The sequence below is a fragment of the Perna viridis genome, chromosome 14 (genome assembly GCF_037379345.1).
Source record: "Perna viridis isolate PV_CMFRI_1.1 ecotype Kerala chromosome 14, ASM3737934v1, whole genome shotgun sequence".
Lineage (NCBI taxonomy): Eukaryota > Metazoa > Mollusca > Bivalvia > Mytilida > Mytilidae > Perna > Perna viridis.
This window is the reverse complement of record NC_142458.1, coordinates 4652710-4673282: the sequence shown is the minus strand read 5'-3', so window position 1 is coordinate 4673282 and position 20573 is coordinate 4652710. Positions and strand designations below refer to the sequence as shown.

Genomic DNA, 20573 nt, shown 5'->3' with positions numbered 1-20573 from the left:
AATTAAACTTTTCTGACCAGACGTAACATGTATGTATGTATGTATGTATGTATGTATGTATGTATGTATGTTTTAGTTCGGATCGATTCTTTATGAATTTTTTTCCAGTATGTAATATATTAAGTATTATAGAAATTAGAAGTAAAAAGTGGAATTTATTAGTATGATTATTTCTGTTAAAATTTTACTTTGTGGTTATATTTTATCAACGTGCATATAGAATAATATCATAAAAAATACAATAGTACTACAGGGTAGGGGCACTAGCTTGGTTTGTGTTTTGCGTACTGCAAGTACATATCAACGTAAGAATCTTTTTGAAAAGTTTTGGTGGCCCTGAAAAGGGCCGTTGTATATGATAGTTCAATGAACGAAACTGTTTATTTGGCAGCCTTCTGGGTCTTCTTGGGCAGGAGAACGGCCTGGATGTTTGGCAGTACACCACCCTGGGCAATGGTAACACCGGAAAGGAGTTTGTTCAATTCCTCGTCGTTCCTGATGGCCAATTGGAGATGACGGGGGATGATTCTGCTCTTCTTGTTGTCACGGGCAGCATTACCTGCCAATTCCAATACTTCAGCGGCCAAGTATTCAAGAACGGCGGCGAGGTAGACAGGGGCTCCAGCACCAACTCTCTCAGCATAGTTGCCTTTCCTCAACAGTCTGTGGATACGACCGACTGGGAACTGAAGTCCAGCACGGGACGACCTGCTCTTGGCCTTAGATTTAGCTTTTCCACCTTTACCACGTCCTGACATTGTGTTATGACTTGTTCGAATTCAAACAAAAATAATAACACACGTTTTGGCCAAGTTTCCCTTTTATACGACGAAACGGATTGAACAAGCGTGGCAAAAAACCCGACTGCAATTATTTTTGTATTTATTTTCTTTCATATTTTTTAGTCTTTCATATTTCAAATAATTCAGAAGGATTAATAGTACGTGTTTATATTTCACAACTTGGCCGGTGGTTCAGTATTGTCGTTATTTTAAGATTTTTTTTTGGGCACTATATTCGAGGTACACGAATCAATACGAGGCTGCCAAAAAAAAAAAACAAAACGGAAGTACATGATTACAACACCCCACCGACTTTTCCAACAGCATATTAAAACACTCATCAAAATGGAGGGAACGCCTGTAAATATTTCACCCGTCATTTGTAAGTTTTTCAATTACCCACAAGTAATTAAAGGTTTACTCGTATAGCGTATATATTTCTGCCACGTACATGTATCTGGAGATGGTTCAAGAGTATAAGGTAGAGAATATCTCATGATTAAGTACTTTGTAAATTTATTTCCTACTCAATAAGAACTTTGTCACATACGAACTTTCGGTTTCATGGCATTGTGCTGATGAGTATGACTACATAGCACAACAAGTAATGTTGTATTTCTCATTTGTTTTAGTAATGGCTAATACAGATGACTGACTTCTCGGGCACACTGCTGGTAAGGTGTAACCTATTTGCGACCCTGTACTTGCACATTTATTTTTTTGACTTACTGTTTTAACTCGACACCAGAGCACTCAACAGTATAGCAATATCGTCGTGAATTTTTCTCCGAATTTTGTATCTTTTAATTTCTTTGCTGATAACCTTCAGTAAAGTTTTAACCAGGCACCGTATAAACCACGACATAAAAACCAACACAGCTAGCACTATCTTATTGGGATGGCCATTAAAGGCTGTATCTTTAAATTTACTCTTTAAAACAAACAAATGCGGAAAATCTGGTACCACAACTTGCCACAAAACCCAAAATAAAACGCGTGGCTCAAGAGACTTCAATATGTTAGACATCTGACACAACATCGATCGTCCGCCTATAGTCATTTCTTTTCGCGGGAGTACAATTTCGTGGAGACAATTTTTTGTGGAACTTGATTATTTTTCTATGGAAATGCACTTTTGATTAAAGCTCTCTAATTTGCCGTATACTTATGCAAAGTTCCCAGTACCTCTAAGCAATGCTGGGAGAATCTTCTAAATAAAGTGTGTTTTTTTTTAAACTGATACCACGTTTTGATAGCCATTCCCTTCACAAGTCAGCTAAAATCTTCATGTTTCCTTTTATGACCAAATCAAGGGTTTCACTAAAACAATGACATCATCAGTCGGCACCGACACCGTCACAATTAATGAAAAAGGTATTTATGATAAAAGGAAACGCCTTTTCAATAAAAACACTTCCACACCGAAGGACCCCGCTCCAATAACGTCTACATCAGTGTGATAAAATTTTCCCTGTGTCCTGTGTCACCCATAGCATAGGATCTGCTTGATTTTTACACTGACAACCATTAATGCTTTGATTAACAGGGCTCTCTAAATCTGTGGTGGTGGAAAAAAATAACGGTTTCTATTTCAAGTTTCCATCACTTTACGTGTCGACAAAGGTGTTTGCGAAATTTCATTGTGAATTTCCAAAACAAAGAATTTCCGAATGGTGTAAACTATTCCGAACTTCAGAAATCGAGGATAACTTTCCGTCGCCCAACTCTTTGATACGACGACTATCGAGTTAACGCATTTATCAGGGGCGGGTCCAGGTAAGGGCGTAATGGGCGTACGCCCCCCCTTTAAAAAAAAAAAAAAAAAAAAAAAAACTATCGTTATAATCTGCTAGTATTGTATTGAATGATGGCAATTTATCATATTCATTAATTAAACACATACTCTGATTTCTTTTTATACTGATTCCCCAATTTGATGGGTCCTTATACCCTTGAGTTTGGAATTTCTCGTTATTGGTCTACTGCTGTTAAGATCCATCCAATCATTTTAATATACCATAGACAATTAATGGAGAAAACTCGGCATAAAAAATGTCACACCCTGACACTTGAACTATAAAATATACATGCTCCAAGTCAGGAACCGTTACATTAGTGCAATTCTCTATTATTTTATGTTTTTAAGCCAAAAAAGGTCCAAAAATTTCGCTCGGCGAAATATTTTATCCTACGCCCCCCCTTTCAAATATCCTGGACACGCCCCTGTTTATTGGCCTTGAATAAAAGATACATATTAAACATTTCTGCTTACTGTACGCAAGGCAACTAAGTACTTGCATATATTCAGTTCTTCGATGAAGTAATGTCTCAGTAGAGCTTCTAAACTAACAGAAACATTCTCGTACACACAGGAGATATAGGAGAGAATAAAAATTATATTTAAGGGTCTTGTATGTCCATGCTACTGAACGTCCCGGAATGTTAGGCCAGTTGAAAATTTATCACAAAAAGCTTCATTTTTGAAATAGATGGAACCAGATTCTTGTTATCATTCTCCAAAATAAGTAAGTCATACTAGCGACCGGCGGGATTATGACAAATCTCGAGGTTGATTGGGATGGCTTTTTCCGTGCGCACGGAAATGGAGATATAATTATTTCATCTGATATTCATAACACATTCCGAAGTTTGATATTTGCTGACAAAAAGATTCATAAATGGGAGGTATTGGGGTATACCCTATTTTGGTGGGATGGGGTGGTTATCGCTACCAACACACTAATTCGAAAATTGTTAAAGAATGGAGTCTCGGATGACGTTCTCTTTATTAACAGAAAACTCAAATTCTGACTTCCGAAAACATTGTCCATTGCGCTCAATCACCAGAGATTATATGTAGTAATCTCCGTAACTAATTTTCTTCACAATTTAAAACTTAGTAAGTAGTGATAAATCAATGATAAAATGAAGTTTTCGTAATTCATTTATTTCTTAATTACAACATTTTGAAAATTATTCCTTGGGATACATTGTACTATTGGCCTTTGGTAGGTCCGACACAACATAGGGTCAAATAATGGTGAAAAAGTCGTTTCTAGGATATTTAACAGTATGACAAACAACAAATTGATCAGAAACGTAAAACATCATACTAAAAATTGACTGTTCATCGTCAATGAACATTAGAATACTGGATCAATTTGTTATTGCGTCACGAGCTACTTTCATCACACCGGATCCACGGACCCAAAGCAAAAGTTAGTCGTCAGTGCCAGAAAATGTATCTCTAACAAAGAAAATTCCATATACGACGGATTCCCAGTATAAATATTCAAACTCTACACTTAATCGATTCCCGACCCGACCCCTATCCTGAAATAGAAAATAAAAATATAAAAGACATTTTGGTTAATAAGATTGCCGAAGAGCAACTTAATGTCACAGATACACGATCTGAACTTCAGGGAATACACAGAAAAAGAGGGACAGCAGCGTCCAATAATTGTGAAGCTCACTAACCCTGAAGTTATGTCCAGAATCTCGAGGAGAAAAAAAGAACATATCCAAACTGTGTGTAACCAAGCTTGTAGATGATGTGACACAGCATAATATGGGACTCTCTCTGATTCCTATAGCCCCGTGCCGGTCCGGGTGTTAAAAGAATAGGCTTGCACAGCGCTAAGCTTGTCGTAAAAGGCGACTAAATAGTGCTCAGAAACCTAGCCGGGGGCTAGGCGCTCTGCCCACAGAGCAACTGGGATGTGTGCCCCAGGTGGTGGAATGGGGTACCCCTGGCGTGTTATATGCTGGGGTTGTCCCCATACAATACGGATAACCTGACCGCAAACCATAGTGGTGCACCGTGTTGGGAAAGATGTCACGTTCCTCGCACGCTAAAGAACCCTGCTGTGGTATTCGATAGGAGTAGGAACCTTTGCACTCCGCCACAGGATGCAAAATTCCCCAGCCCTACCCATCCCTTCCTTTTATCTTGTGGCAATTAAAATTTGTCGACCCCATTATCCTTGTGTCCTTTTTTATTTCATCATCATTTCATGTTCATTTTATCATCCCTTTCATGTTCATCACTTTAATATAGCTGAAATATTGCTGCTCGGGCGTTAAACCCCAACAATCAGTCAATCAATCAATCAATCAGATTCCAATAAGTTTGAAGCTGTCTGGTACTTGAATGGATCAGTATATGCGAAGATACCGTTTCAACTTGTTTGACAACATTGAAGAGAGGCTTTCAAAATAAACTTTAACTTGAATAGACAATACACTTCTCGAATGTAAGTGCTTGTATTGTATATAATGTTACATGTTTTTTTCCACACAATATTAATTTTCTTTCTTTCTTTCTTTCTTTCTTTTTTTCCCTGCCTGCCTGCCTGCCTGCCCGCCCGCCCGCCCCCCTCCCTCCCTCCCTCCCTCCCTTTTTCTGGTTGTCATACTTTCTAATTTGGTAAGACTCGTTAGATGGATAATCACTGCAGCATTCAAATGTGATATACATTCACCCAGAAATAATCATGCCTAGTTTTATTTCTGGAATTGTGCATGGTTTATGAGGAATCACATTTGGACAGAAAAACCTGGCCGATTTCGTGCTGATCGTACTTAGATGTCTACAGTTAGACGATTGCATTGCAGTCAGTGCTCATCTAAGCATTTTGACTGATAAAGACCACGCTCTGTCGTGTAGCGCCTATTTTTAATCTGACGATAAACAAGAGTCTTTTTCACGGTATATCTGAATGTGTCTCTCAAGGTATATCATGCTTAACTAACATTTACCAACTCGCCAAGTGCCATCTTTTTCTTACCTGTAATGGCATGGTATACAGTATACACTTCATACACTTCATACACAACAAAATCATGATAGAAATAACGATTATTTTCTAGGTGTGTGGACTTTTTATGAAACCTTTTACATTGTACGACCTACCTTGGTGTGTTTGGTTCCGTGAATTCACTTTTCTTGAAGTTTAATTCTGTTTTTTTTTTTCGCATCATGTTGCACAGCTTGTATATAAATAACAGTGAGATAGACGTTACAATGCATCAATCATTAGAAGGGATAGAGGTGGGCGTTACAATACATCAATCAAGAGTCGGCTACCAATAAAAAGTAAGCGAACTCTGGTTTGATCTTGCATAAATCATTAACACGACACTTTATAATACACGGGTTAATCAAATTAAGATAGTGAATTCGGTGAACGCGTAAAGAAAATAATTCTTCAACCGTTTCATCAGCCGAAAGTTTTGGTATACTAGTATCTTAATACAGTCAGTAGTTCATTGTTGCAGACTCATTGGATATGTTAAACCTGTATTTTATGAAAAAATGTATACGTCTGTTAATTTTGTGAAGTATGTGATGTATTTATCTATTATCAAAAGCGATGTGAAATAGAACGTCTTATTCATTAATTTTGTATGCTGTTGACCAGAACGGTAGAATGATTCTGCTTCTGAAGGATAAAACAACCGTTTATCTTGGAGCTGCTGAAGGACGGATAGAAATCTAACTAAAATACAGGGGTAGTATTTTGCCTATAGACAGTGTGAAGTTATTTGGTGAGGCTATAAAGGTTCTCTGAAATTGTCAAGACGTGGGGGCGAATTTAAAAAGGAGCCTATTTTACATGAATATTCGTTGAACACGTTCACATTTGGGATCACATAGATTTGTGGGAAAGTCCCCGATGCACAAATTTCCACAAGAGAGAGAATATAATTCAAATCGGGATCTATGAAATATATTTACTTCCTATTTCATAAATACTTTTAAGACAACTCCAACTACTCAGCATATAAATATGATTGATTTCTTCTTATATAGCTTTGATGTTTGCCCTGTCCAGTGTTAGCTATGTGGTACAAGTGTCTGATATTTGCCCTGTCCAGTGTTGGCTATGTGGTACAAGTGTCTGGTATTTGCCCTGTCCAGTGTTGGCTATGTGGTACAAGTGTCTGATATTTGCCCTGTCCAGTGTTAGCTATGTGGTACAAGTGTCTGATATTTGCCCTGTCCAGTGTTGTCGATGTGGTACAAGTGTCTGATATTTGCCCTGTCCAGTGTTGTCGATGTGGTACAAGTGTCTGATATTTGCCCTGTCCAGTGTTGTCGATGTGGTACAAGTGTCTGATGTTTGCCCTGTCCAGTGTTAGCTATGTGGTACAAGTGTCTGATATTTGCCCTGTCCAGTGTTAGCTATGTGGTACAAGTGTCTGATATTTGCCCTGTCCAGTGTTAGCTATGTGGTACAAGTGTCTGATATTTGCCCTGTCCAGTGTTAGCTATGTGGTACAAGTGTCTGATATTTGCCCTGTCCACCAGTGTTAGCTATGTGGTACAAGTGTCTGATATTTGCCCTGTCCAGTGTTGGCTATGTGGTACAAGTGTCTGATATTTGCCCTGTCCAGTGTTGGCTATGTGGTACAAGTGTCTGATATTTGCCCTGTCCAGTGTTGGCTATGTGGTACAAGTGTCTGATATTTGCCCTGTCCAGTGTTGGCTATGTGGTACAAGTGTCTGATATTTGCCCTGTCCAGTGTTGGCTATGTGGTACAAGTGTCTGATATTTGCCCTGTCCAGTGTTGGCTATGTGGTACAAGTGTCTGATATTTGCCCTGTCCAGTGTTAGCTATGTGGTACAAGTGTCTGATATTTGCCCTGTCCAGTGTTGGCTATGTGGTACAAGTGTCTGATATTTGCCCTGTCCAGTGTTGGCTATGTGGTACAAGTGTCTGATATTTGCCCTGTCCAGTGTTAGCTATGTGGTACGAGTGTCTGATATTTGCCCTGTCCAGTGTTGGCTATGTGGTACAAGTGTCTGATATTTGCCCTGTCAAGTGTTGGCTATGTGGTACAAGTGTCTGATATTTGCTTTGTCCAGTGTTGGCTATGTGGTACAAGTGTCTGATATTTGCCCTGTCCAGTGTTGGCTATGTGGTACAAGTGTCTGATATTTGCCCTGTCCAGTGTTGGCTATGTGGTACAAGTGTCTGATATTTGCCCTGTCCAGTGTTAGCTATGTGGTACAAGTGTCTGATATTTGCCCTGTCCAGTGTTGTCGATGTGGTACGAGTGTCTGATATTTGCCCTGTCCAGTGTTGGCTATGTGGTACAAGTGTCTGGTATTTGCCCTGTCCAGTGTTGGCTATGTGGTACAAGTGTCTGATATTTGCCCTGTCCAGTGTTAGCTATGTGGTACAAGTGTCTGATATTTGCCCTGTCCAGTGTAAGCTATGTGGTACAAGTGTCTTACTGCATTAAATATATAGAATTTCCAAAACAGATTTGAAAATAACAATACGCTCATTGTCAGGATAACAAACTACAGACGAGTTTTCAGTTGGTGAATGGTATTTTGTCTATAAATCAATGAATGTAGATTGATGACCGTTTGTGTATATTGTTTGTTCGTCCATACACGTAAAAAGTAATTTTGGTAGAATGTTTACAAAACAGGGATTTTACTTTATTAATTTCCATTTTTACTATTTGTTCTCGGTTATGTTGTAGTTTTTGTATTGTACGTCAGGGCTTTAATTTGTTATTTTTTGTTTACTCTTGTTCTGTTCCTACTTTATTGACAATATTTCTCATCTAAAACGTGACTTCTCTCTACAAGATTTTCAAAGTGTTATATGTTCCCACCTAAATATATAAAGTACGAATGTCAGGGGAGCAAAATTATCTCACGTTGTCTGTCCCGTTTGTTCCACACCACAGATTTATGGCTTCCAAGTTATAGGTTAAGATTTGTGTCGTAAATTCATACTTTTATTTTTAGTTTAACAAACCCTTATTAAGCCAGCGTTTCGCCTAATTGTAAAAAGTATATATAATTGAAATATTGTTTTTGTCTTCCCCAATCCAGTGTTTTATACAGAAAATATAATTTTATCTGGAAATGAGTTCTACAAATATGGTATAGGTGATTTATTTAGTTGCTACATGTTGTTTTTAGATTTAAAACCTGGTCAACATGAAGAATGGATACATTAAGGAACAATCTCAGGTCAACATGAAGAATGGATACATTAAGGAACAATCTCAGATTCAATGAATTTTTTTATCAATGTTTGAGATTTGTTTTCGCTCTTCTTCCTATTATTTTTGTCCAATTATTTTGTAAAATTATAATTATCATGATTATTGACTGATGTAACTAAATACACATGTGCGTTGTACTTTTAAAGCGCATGCCATTTTAATGAACAATTTTAACGGAGTTTCAATACGATATCGATACATTTTTCTGGTTTTGTGTTTATATTTTATATTGTATTATTCCAAATAAGGTAAAGACTCATGTATTTTTGGACTGAACGCATAGCACGTGTACGGATAGGGGCGGGTCATTTTTGGGATCAACTCGATCAGTCTTTAATAGTCCTTACGTATGCATATAAAATTTACAAAATCTGTGAGATTGACCCACAATTATTTACAATTACTTCAAATAAACGAATCAATTGTAAATGAGTGTGGGTAAATTTTACAGATGAAAAAAAAATGAAAAAAAAATGTAATTGGACAAAAGCAAATTGATGTCAGACTGAAATGATAAAAAAATGTAATTGGACAAAAGCAAATCAATGTTAGACTGATCATTGACGGCAATTAATGTAGAGTAAAAAATCGTATTGTGAGCGCACACGAACATGTTAAACCTCGCCACATACTTTATGTGCCTATCCTTAACCAGGAACCTGTAGTCCAGTGGTTGTCATTGTTTCCAGCTTGCCTTATGGTACGGGTTTTGCAAATCATTGAAGACTGTGGGGCATGACCTATAGATGTTTAATTGTTCTTTGCTTGGCTTTTGTTGGATGACTGTATCATACCACATCTCCTATTTTTATATTTAATGCACATTGTGGGAAAATGTTAATAAATCATGCCTCAATTCTTTTTTTGTGTTTTTTTGTCTTAACTCCATACTGTACAACCTAGTTTATACAAGACATATCAATAACGATTTAGTATTTGTATATTTTGATAATTTTATATGCAATTAATTCTTGACATTTATTTTCATGATTGACTGACTATATACCTAGACCATACATGAACGGACAAAATACCCGTCCGTCTGTGACATAGTCAATGCCTTGTTCATTACTGCTATAATCAGTTTAATATTTTTTCTCTAATGTAGTTATGAAATGTAATGGCGTAGCCAGGCAAAGGGGTGCAAACCCGATCTATTTCTTCCTTATGAAAAATTGGGAATTTTCGTGCACTTATATATATATATATATATATATACACACACAAGCGTCTCAGAATGTGACGACTCTATTTGCTACACTGCTCCATCGGATCAAATTGATACAGGGAAGATATGTAAACGTATAGAAAGGTCTGAAAAATTCCCTACGATGTTAATCTGTCAAATTTGCGATGCAAATTTTTGGTCGTTCCCTCCGCGGGACTCGAACTCGTACTGCTGTGACATCTATGGCAACACCGCCTGCACAAAGTCCAGCGCCCTAGACCACTCGGCCAGCTAGGCTATATGACAATATAGCTTTCGCTGGCCGGGTAATTCCTCCTAGTGAATAGAGTCGTCACATTCTTAGACGTTTTTATAATATTGATTTGTTGTGACATGCATCATTAATTTGATCCTCTATCCTACATAATAACATCTAAATGAACTGTCCCGTACTACCATACATCGTGTACTAAGTTACAGCCCTAGATTAATCCTACGAGGAAGAATGACCCGGCCAGCGAAAGTTGTCTTTTTATGTAGCCTAGCTGACCGAGTGGTCTAGGGCGCTGGACTTTGTGCAGGCGGTGTTGCCATAGATGTCACAGCGGTACGAGTTCGAGTCCCGCGGAGGGAACGACCAAAAATTTGCATCGCAAATTTGACAGTTTTAACATCGTTGGGAATTTTTCAGACCTTTCTATACGTTTACTTATCTTCCCTGTATCAATTTGATCCGATGGAGCAGTGTAGCGAATAGAGTCGTCACATTCTGAGACGTTGTATATATATATACATATATACACACACAATACTAAGTAGCGCAATGCAGTGATTATTTATTAAAATACGCCAGGTGGTGGAATGGGGTACCCATAGCGTGTTACATGCTATAATACGGAAAACCTGACCGAAGACCATAGTGATGCAACGTGTTCTGGCGTTAAAGAAACCTGCTGTGGTATTCGATAGGGGTAGGAACCTTTCCGCTCCGCCACAGGAGGCTAAATTGCCCGATCCTACCCATCCTTCCCTATTTTTATAGTGGCAATCAAAATTTATCCTTGTGTCCCATCCCATACTTCATTTCATCTTTATCGTAATTTCATGTTCATTTTATCACCATTTCATGTTCACCGCCTGAATATAGCTGAAATATTGCTGCTCGGGCGTTAAACCCCAACAATCAATCAATCAATCAATCAATCAATCAATCAATCATTTTATTAAAATATACTCCTTTCTAAATATTTCACATTAACAATCTTGAATTTTATTAAAAAACCGGGCATTGTTCTGGATCCTAGTACGAAATATAAAAGTAACGGAAGTGCACCAGTCATGAACAGTGGCTTGCTTGAAAGCTACCTGTTAAATTGTGAACATTTATTAATATATTTATTTATCCGCAGTCATCTATTCAACCCAGTATATATTACGATGAATAAATGATATAAAAGTTAGCGTCAATCATATTCCATGTACTCCATGCTAAGATATTCGTTGCTACTTTCACAAACTTCTATGCCATAATTATAATTGCACTCTGCCCTATTAAATAACGGAACTTTGGTACTTCTCAATCTTCCCTTTATGAGAGTTTTTAAACCGGATTTGACCTCTCCAACATCATTGTCCATGTGTACTCGTTGATAGTCTTATTACTGATGCATTCATCTAAAATGGAGTTAAGCAAAATATTTTTATACATAACTTTCAATTTAGGGCATCATATAACATAATTTTGAAAATAATATACTAGTTGTTTATTGGTTTGCAGGTCCTACCTCATCTCTTTGTAGGGTGCCTCATTAACCAATTTTATTACCATACTATCAACTAAGTAAATAGGAATAAAAACACCTCACTCATGTTTTTTTCTTAACTCTTGGGTTTTATGTGTATCCATCTGCACAATGGCACCGTACCAATTTCCCTTAACTCTTTCGTCTATCTTGACTTGACATTTTATCAACAACTCGGCGGGTGTTTCTAGAAAAAACAGAGGACGCTTACCCTACCGCTGGTGCACCTGGTCCGTGCTCCCAGTTATTAGTGGAGTCCGAGTTGCTCATTTACTTTATTTTGGCTACTTCATGTGTCTTTTTTCCTGTCTAGTCTTTAACTCCGTAATAATAATCTTTTGATTACCCTCGAATTTTGCCTCCCTTCATCACTTTCTCTGTCTGAATAATGTAAAATCACTCATTACTTTATTATTGCTTGAAGCCATACAGGACCTTATCAGTTCGCATCGAACATTCTATAGAACACCATACAAAACCGACCTTCGTTTCAGAGGGAACATCCAGTTCATGAACACTTGTCAGTATCTTGTGAATGAGTAAAGCAGTGAGAATCAAAAAGACTAAACTAAAGACAGTTAATAACACACACGATCTCCGACTGAACAAAGCCCTGGCAGAGAAAACAGACACCGATCTCTGGATTCTAAGTACAGGTTCTGGTCCATCAACATTTACAACCGTATCTACATTTACGGAGTCCGATCTCGATATTCTCCTCTCCATTTGTGTCTTTTGTGGGTCATGTGAATCTCCAAATGAGCTTTGTTCACTCTCTTCTAATACATGTTGAAGTAGTAATTCAGCGGTTTCTTCATTGTTGTCAATTGACCGACTGGTGGAAAGATGTCGTCTCATAGTATACCAGTGTTTACCATTTATACATGTTCAGTTATTATCGATTTTTACAGGTATGTGTATTTGTTATCTGAGTGCTATCTACACTAATAAAGTAGTGCATTCATGGGTTTCTAGGGTGTTTAATTCGATACGGACGAAAGACTTTCTTGTGGTTTGCACTTAGGAAACATTCCACGCTGTCAGTTTTTTTGTGTGTCGATTCCAAGTAACTCCTTTACCTATAGATATCCGTTTCCCATTTAGGGTGTTTGATTTTTTGGGTTTTTTAAGGGGTGGACGTGGGTTCTATCACTGTCCTTACCGCGCCACTTTCAAATGGGTATTCACAGCCTCTTTTAAACACACGGCATAGAGGGAATTATAAAATTAGGGTTAACCCCCTATTTATAGAATACTACCCCTCCTATGGTGAGTACTTACCTATTATACAAATCAAAATAACATCTTAATATGAGATACTGTGAAAAGTGGGAATATTGGTGTAATTCGAGTAATTTTTGCAACGGAAGTATATATTTTAATCATTTCAAATGTTAAGAGACCAAAGTAAAATGCAATACTTCAGCTTAATGCAACTTTTAGATATTGAATTTAAATGTGTAGTTTCGTCAGTCTAGATACTTCAATAACAATAAACATTTCCACTTTTAACAGAAACATGCCATTTAAAAACTTTCTAATTTCATAATTAAAATAAGAAAAAAACACCATATGAGGGATTGTGCCCGAACGGAAGTTAGTCCTTATTTCCTGACTTGTTCCCGACATGGGATGTCCGCGTTGGATGAGATGTCTCCCTCTGTGATATAGCACAATAAAAAAAGTTGGGATTAGCACATTTAGCAAGATAACCGTATATTTACCTATGTCTTCGGTGCTGTGTGTTCCTGGCTGTCAATTTTGGTGTTGAACAAGACATAAAGCAGAAGGGTAAATATGACCACAAACACAACCGCAGCCAGGATGAATATGACATACCTCCTCCGGACTCTACACACAACGTCATCACTGTCACAAATTTCTCCTGTTAACAGAGGTTGACTACTTGTAATGCTCCCGGGAGGACTTGGTTCGTCATTCAACAGTATGTCTGGGTTCTTCAAAATAACTTCCTCGTGCACAGTTTCTCCTAGTATCGGAACAGATGCCTTATTCAGCACTTGCAAATCAGGCAGAGATCGTCGGCGCATAGTGCCAACACAAATGCGCATACGGTGCCAAGGTCGAAACGTTTCGTAAACAGGGTGTTCTATTAAATTCCCATAATTCCGTTTAGAATATGCTTGTGTAGACTAGATATATCGTATTTCAATATCAACTCGGTTAACATGTTTTTATTTTCGATCTTTTCTTAAAAGTCATCCAGGCAAAACAATCATTACCCTTTAAATGTCGGTTATACAGGTACATCTACATTGTGTGTTGTATATTTCATGGTTATTTCGAAATGTTATATAGTGATATGAAGGGCGGGTCCAGGCGTAATGGACGTACGGCACCCCTTTTTCAGTTAAAAAATCTATCGTAATCTGCTAAATATTGTTTTGAATACGGCCATTTATCATATTCATTCATTAAAACATATCATAATCTAGTATCCTTTTATAATGACTCTCGTAATTACGCCCTCCCCTTCACAAACCCTAGATCCGCTCCTGATTTGTCTTCCAGGAAGCAGATGTCATCACCTGTGTTTGATCACATTGGTGGAGTATAGGGAATAATAAAATGCTTCACAGGTCGCAGCTCTGTACGACCACATTGGTTGAACCCTGAACAGTTAGTGCAAATACAGGCTAATAAAGTTCAGAGTTTGGATTGTGATTAAATGTTTGACACAGAATGAATATGTTCAAAGAACTTTAAAATTTCCAGGAAAACATTTCCTTGCTTTGACCTGATATCCATAATTCAAAAACTAAACATGAAGAAGAATACCTGTAGTTTCATTTATGATAGACCACATGGGATAAAATCTTTATATTATGACCATATCAGTGAATACCTACTGTGTTAATAATACAGTTAAATAAACAAATTTATTGAATTATGCATTTCCTTACTGGGTATTTTTCTGGTTTTGACATAAAGTACATAGCACTTTGAAAAAAAAAATCATAAAAGGTGGACCAATGCTCCCCACTTTTACCCTAGACCCACCTAGGAGAATATATTTGGTAATAAAAAGTGAATAATAAATGTAAGTCCCCAGTAACTATTATATTGAACCTTTCTTATATATGTATATAAAATAGTTGTAGAAATGGAAAATTAAATTTCTCAGTACATAGTATACAATAATTATATTAGTATAATACACATTTATGGATATTAAGGAATCCTCTTCAAAAATGATAGTGCAGAATGTTGCTAAATTACCTCACTACACCTCAAAAGATAAGCATGATTAAAATCATTAAACAGTTAATTTAATTGCAACTATATTGAGCAAGACCTAAAATTTCTTACAATTTGTGTGTTGTGCAATTCAATCCAAGTATTTTTACATGACCTCATGGTCAGTCATGGACAATATAATTATACTGTTGATACAGATTTGAACACACGGTTCAATTCCAACAAGAATGGACACACCATTCTAGCTTAATTGATTCAGCTCTGAATTTGAATTGAATGTTGACACAGGATAAGAATTTGATAAGAAATGATGTGGCCTGTCTTTGGCCTCCAATTGTGTACCATACCCCTAAATAAATCCTTGTTTTTGTATGGCAATTTGTTGTATAATTTCAAGAAGATCTCAAATAACTGCCTGGACACCAGGAAAATGCTTGTAATTTCTGGCCCCTTTTTTTACCTCATTCCTAACTGGTTTAAGTCACAAACCCCGAAATTAATCTCAGCCTGCTTTTGGTGGTGTGGCACCTTATGGAACAGTTTCAAAGAGATCCAATAAATTTTAATCAACTAATTGACCAGACTTCAAGAAAATGCTTGGTTTCTGGCCCCTTTTTGGTTCTATGTCAAAGAGATACATATGTATATATTAACAAGTTATTGTCTGGATATCAGAACAATGCTTGTTCTTGGCGCCAAATTCCTTAATGGATCTAGTTCCACCCCACCCACCCCAACAACCTTAGCATTCCTTTTTTGGTATGCCAACTTGTGGTTCCCTTTCAAAGAGATCCATTCACATTTACTCAAGTTATTGTCCATCATGAAAATGCTAGTTTCTGGCCCCAAATTCCTAAACAGTTAAGGTCATAACCTGGCTTCCCTTCGTGGTATGGCACCTTGTGGTGCAATTTCATAAAGATCTATACACTTATACTCAAGTTATTGAATGGAATCAAAGCATCTATGGATGAAGACAACAGCATGATACCATTATATGACTGCAATGTTTTTGCAAACATAAAGCAAAAATTAAGCAGTCTCTTTAATAACCACTACCACTGTATAAACCACCTTAATGGCACAATTAGTGGAATCTGTGGACAGGTCCTTGCTGACAAGTTTTCACAGCTCTTTCAGTCTGGCAAGGACTATTGACAACAATCATATTAAGTTTCAGAGCATTAACAACAATACATCTACAATCTTATTAAAGGATACCCAGTTAGGCTCGAAGATGGCCTTCTTATTAACAGCAAGGACAAGAAATGATTCACAGTTCTTTCTCCCATCAGTAATTTTGAAAAAAAAAACAGACCCAATATGAAAACACATTGATCTAAGTATAGTAACACAAGTACTGGTAAATGATACCAAAACAATACATAGTCCCCTACCTGCTGTTTATATCACTGACCCACCCTACCTTGGATAATCAAGTTTAAATGACAAACTGAGGAAATGACCTTGATTTTGAAACTTGGAAAAAATCAGCAAAGTGGAACGAAAAATCTAAAAATCAGCACAATATCTGCAAGCGGTTAAAAAAAAAGTGCGAAAAACTAAAATTTTGGTAAATACAAGGGCCATAAGTCAGGACAAAATTCAGCAAAGCAAGAAAAAAAAACAAAAAAAAACTTAATCTGTAACTCATCAGGGTAGACTTGCATACCTAAAATCAGCTCAATATCTGCAAGCATTTAGGAAAAAAGTGCAGAAAACTTCACTTTCAGTAAATTCTTCAAAGTTCAAGGGCCATAACTCGGACAAAAATCAGAGGAGCACAACAAAACATAAACTTGATCTGTAACTCATATGGTTGGACTAACATACCAAAAATCATCTCAATATCTGCTAGCATTTTGAAAACAAGAGACAAAAACTTTTTTTCCAGACAGACAGACAGACGGATGGATGGATGGAATGCATGCAAATCTTAAGTCCCCTACCGCTAAAGCCAGTAGGGAATAATAAGTGGAGATGAGCTGCAAGTTCTTTTTAACCTAAATTTTGCACAACACAGACAAAAGTTGTAATTGCTAAATACATAATTTTATAAGAAACTCAGGTTTCAAGAAATCTATAATACATGTATGTTGTTTGATTATGAAATTATAATTTTGAACAATAGTACAACTGGCAATTTACAAACCAAGTTTGTAAATATCACTTCAGTGATTAAAGCTAGCATGAATTCAGCTGTTGAGTGCCTATGCCTGATTCTCCAATGATTTCTTGGTTGCATTTCATCTTGAAGATTATACATGCCAATATTTCCTTGACAAGTCTACAGACAATCTTGTTCTTACCAATTATGTTTTCTTATAAGGACTAAAGATCAAATGAACAGAAAATGATCATGTTTTTATTTAGCTCAAGTTTTCGATATATATATAAATGCATGTTACCAGTAACATAGTAATGAAATACAATACATTGTAAGAATCGGGTTGTAAGTCACATGTTCTACAAACAAATTGTTGAATTTCACAACCCTTGATTTCCACATTTACTGACACACTTAAAATGTTTGACTTTATTTCCTAATACAATTACATTTTACAAATGCCTTGAAAACCTGGTTCTTACAATGAGATTACAATGAGATCCACTTTGTGGCTGATCTTTCATCCAAATCTAAAAATGAACTCAAAAATATCATACACACATGAAAGTAACAAACAAACACACACACACACACACACACACTGGATTAGATCAGGGTCAGGCTGTGTTAAATTATCTTTCAATTTTCTACATTCCTTATGGACTACCAAACAAAGGACCCATTTGGATCAATTCTAGATTAGGTAGATGACCCACAAAATAAAAAAATAATTGATGCAACCACACATGATTACTTGTTATCAATAATTCACTTTGCTTTATCTAAATCACACAAGATAAGTCAACACTGGAATAGAAACAAATTATTGCTAGGTTTCTTGGGATACGTTCCATCAATACATGCTTGGCTAGACTTTTTCTTCATATAAAAACACAAAAATCTCTAACAACAAAATGCAGAAACAAATAGGGTAAAACCTTCCTCCTAAATATCCCAACATGAAGTTCATCCAAAACATTCCAAGAACTAAATAAGTCAATCACAGACCATCAAAATCATACAGTTACAATCATAAAGTACACAAGCAAAAAAGAATCACATAAAACTGAACATAATCTTTGCACTAAATTAACATGTGAAGGTGTGTGATTTTAACAACAAATGTATTCTTTAAGTTTAATTTATCATGGATAGTAATTCATGTGACAGTCAAACATTCGATAGCTACAAACCACAAAAATAGGTTTTCAAGCAGACTAATGCATTACACATTTTCCTGATTTCACAAAATGCACATACCTCAGTGAATTCAAACATACTTCAGGGAATTCACACATACTGTAATGTGAAGCAATGTAATACTGTTTATTAAAAAAATTGCACGCAATATAAAAATTTCAGATTTTAGACCAAAATTTTCAAATGGGTGGTAAATAAGAATGGTCATTATAGAAATTAAGTACCAGTCCATATAAAATTCAGACAATGGTAAAGTGATTTATGATGTAGAAAAACCCACCAAAAAATACTGATTTTTCTGTCTACATATGCTATATTTTTACACAACAATAATTATCTGTATCCAGATCTGCACTTATGAGAAAACCATACATTCATCACCCACTAAAATCAACCAAATGGTACCAAATCAAGAACAATAACTCTTGCAAAGTGCCAATTCATGTGCAATCTATGTAATTTTTTTGTAAAAGAGCAACAATCCAACCAAATGAAAAACTAAGACTGGTTATGTGATCAGTAACTGTTTCTGAACAAGACATAAAATTGAATTTGGTGGGTTTTTGACATACATGAATCACCTTCTGTCTGATTTTTATGACGACTGGTACTAAAATTACTGCATTAATCAAATGAGCACTAAATAAACTTAACTTCCGGATAGAAATCCATTTCTATACAACTGTGATCAGACAAAGTTCAGAAAGCTGAAGTTTTCCTTTTCAATTATATGTCCCACATATTTCAATAGGTCAAAATTATCTTTTGTCCCATAACCGTTATTTTATTCCTATGAATATCAATGAATCTACAGTTTCTTCCTCATTTGTAAAACAACCATAGTAATTTCTAAATAATAAAATTTCAATTCACCCGAAATATTACAATACACATACATTGTATCTAGCAAATAGGAGAGTTTGCCAATCTCAATAGTGATGTCATATTCACTAATTTGCATATCATAAAGTGTCAAATTGGTTGGCAAATTAACAACTAAATATACAATTGACAATTCCATGATTAGAATCCAAATTTTCAAAACTTAATAACTATGTTATTTTATATCCAATTTTGTTTCTGTAAAATGTTTCAATTAGATGAAATAATTCATATTTTGTATGTGAATTTATAGCTCTTTTATTGAAAGAATAAATTTAATGATATTTAAACGTAAACCTCATTTTCATATATAACTATTTTAACAATTTTATGCTCATATAGTCTAATTACTGAATATTTATTTAAAAATTCCATGGATAAAAAGTTGATGCCCCATGCCACTCAATGTTTTTTTGCCAACCAAAATCAAATTACAGGTAAGTGATGACATCACAAAGAACTATCCAATACAGACATATTCTCACAGCTGTCACAGCACTATATTCTATCACAATATATAAATAACCAGTTGATTGAGTTTCAGTTACAAAGAGGACCAGTTTACCAACTGGTAACCAGCAGGTAACATGTATTATATTAGAAGTAATTGTTTCCCAGGGCAAAATTTTAAGTATGGGAAATTTTCTAGTACAAAAAGAATTTAAATGGACCATTCTTTAACATTCTCTGTTACAACTCTTAAAAGAATGGCACATTTTCCACTGGAACAAGATACTTGTAAATGGCATGTGTGGCCCCATCTAAACTTGATCACTGGCATTTGATGAAAAAATCTAGTGGTAACAGGCTCTTAACCTGGTGATTATAACTGAAGAGTCTTGCTGCATTGCCACTATTTACTAGTATTCCATATCAACCCCCTGATCACAATTTTGATCTGTATGTGAACACCATACCAAACACATAATAACCATTTGATGTGTATGAGAATGTACTCATGATTATAAAAAAGGACTGGCAATAAACAACAAATAATCTGTAGAATAATTATAGGCAGTGATAAACAGAAAGTAAAGCACCACTTATTTACTTATAAACTAAACTTCAATTTAAATAATATAGACATAAATATTCTCCTCATGACATTAAAGGGATAATGACATAAAGGTTCTCCTCAAGACATTTAAAGGATAATGACATAAAGGTTCTCCTCATAACATTAAGGTGATGTTGACATCAAGATTCTCCTTGTGACATTGCGGTGATATTGACATATTCTCTTCATGACATTAAAGTGATGTTGACATAAGGTTCTTCTCATGACATTTAGGTGATGTTGACATAAAGGTTCTCCACATGACATTAGGGTGATAACACAAGCTTCTACCAGTTTAGGATAATCAATTAACAGGAAAAT

The 20573-nt window shown here is 36.0% G+C and overlaps 2 protein-coding genes and 1 long non-coding RNA gene across 7 annotated transcripts in view; 1 reads left to right on the top strand and 2 right to left on the bottom strand.

Annotated features, from left to right (window-relative positions):
• Nucleotides 1-118: 118 nt before the first annotated feature.
• Nucleotides 119-824, bottom strand: LOC148597819 (histone H2A). The gene has a single exon (XM_088560609.1). It carries the CDS (start codon nucleotides 756-758, stop codon nucleotides 381-383), a length of 378 nt encoding a protein of 125 aa, XP_088416735.1. The 5' UTR covers nucleotides 759-824; the 3' UTR covers nucleotides 119-380.
• A 248-nt stretch (nucleotides 825-1072) lies between these two features.
• Nucleotides 1073-9721, top strand: LOC148597818 (uncharacterized). Its single transcript, XR_015918570.1, has 3 exons — nucleotides 1073-1164; nucleotides 1415-1456; nucleotides 8732-9721. It is a non-coding gene; the product is annotated as an uncharacterized LOC148597818 (long non-coding RNA).
• Nucleotides 9722-11191: 1470 nt separating this feature from the next.
• LOC148597817 (E3 ubiquitin-protein ligase UBR5-like) overlaps nucleotides 11192-20573 on the bottom strand; it is a 54754-nt gene continuing 45372 nt past the window's right edge. For all 5 annotated transcript variants that reach the window (XM_088562547.1, XM_088562549.1, XM_088562548.1 and 2 more), the window contains exon 50: nucleotides 11192-11659. The gene's annotated coding sequence lies outside the window, so the exon portion shown is untranslated. The remainder of the gene's footprint in view (nucleotides 11660-20573) is intronic.

Excerpts from the sequence above, each read along its gene's own strand:
- LOC148597819 (XM_088560609.1), bottom strand. The coding sequence starts at position 758 with ATGTCAGGACGTGGTAAAGGTGGAAAAGCTAAATCTAAGGCCAAGAGC.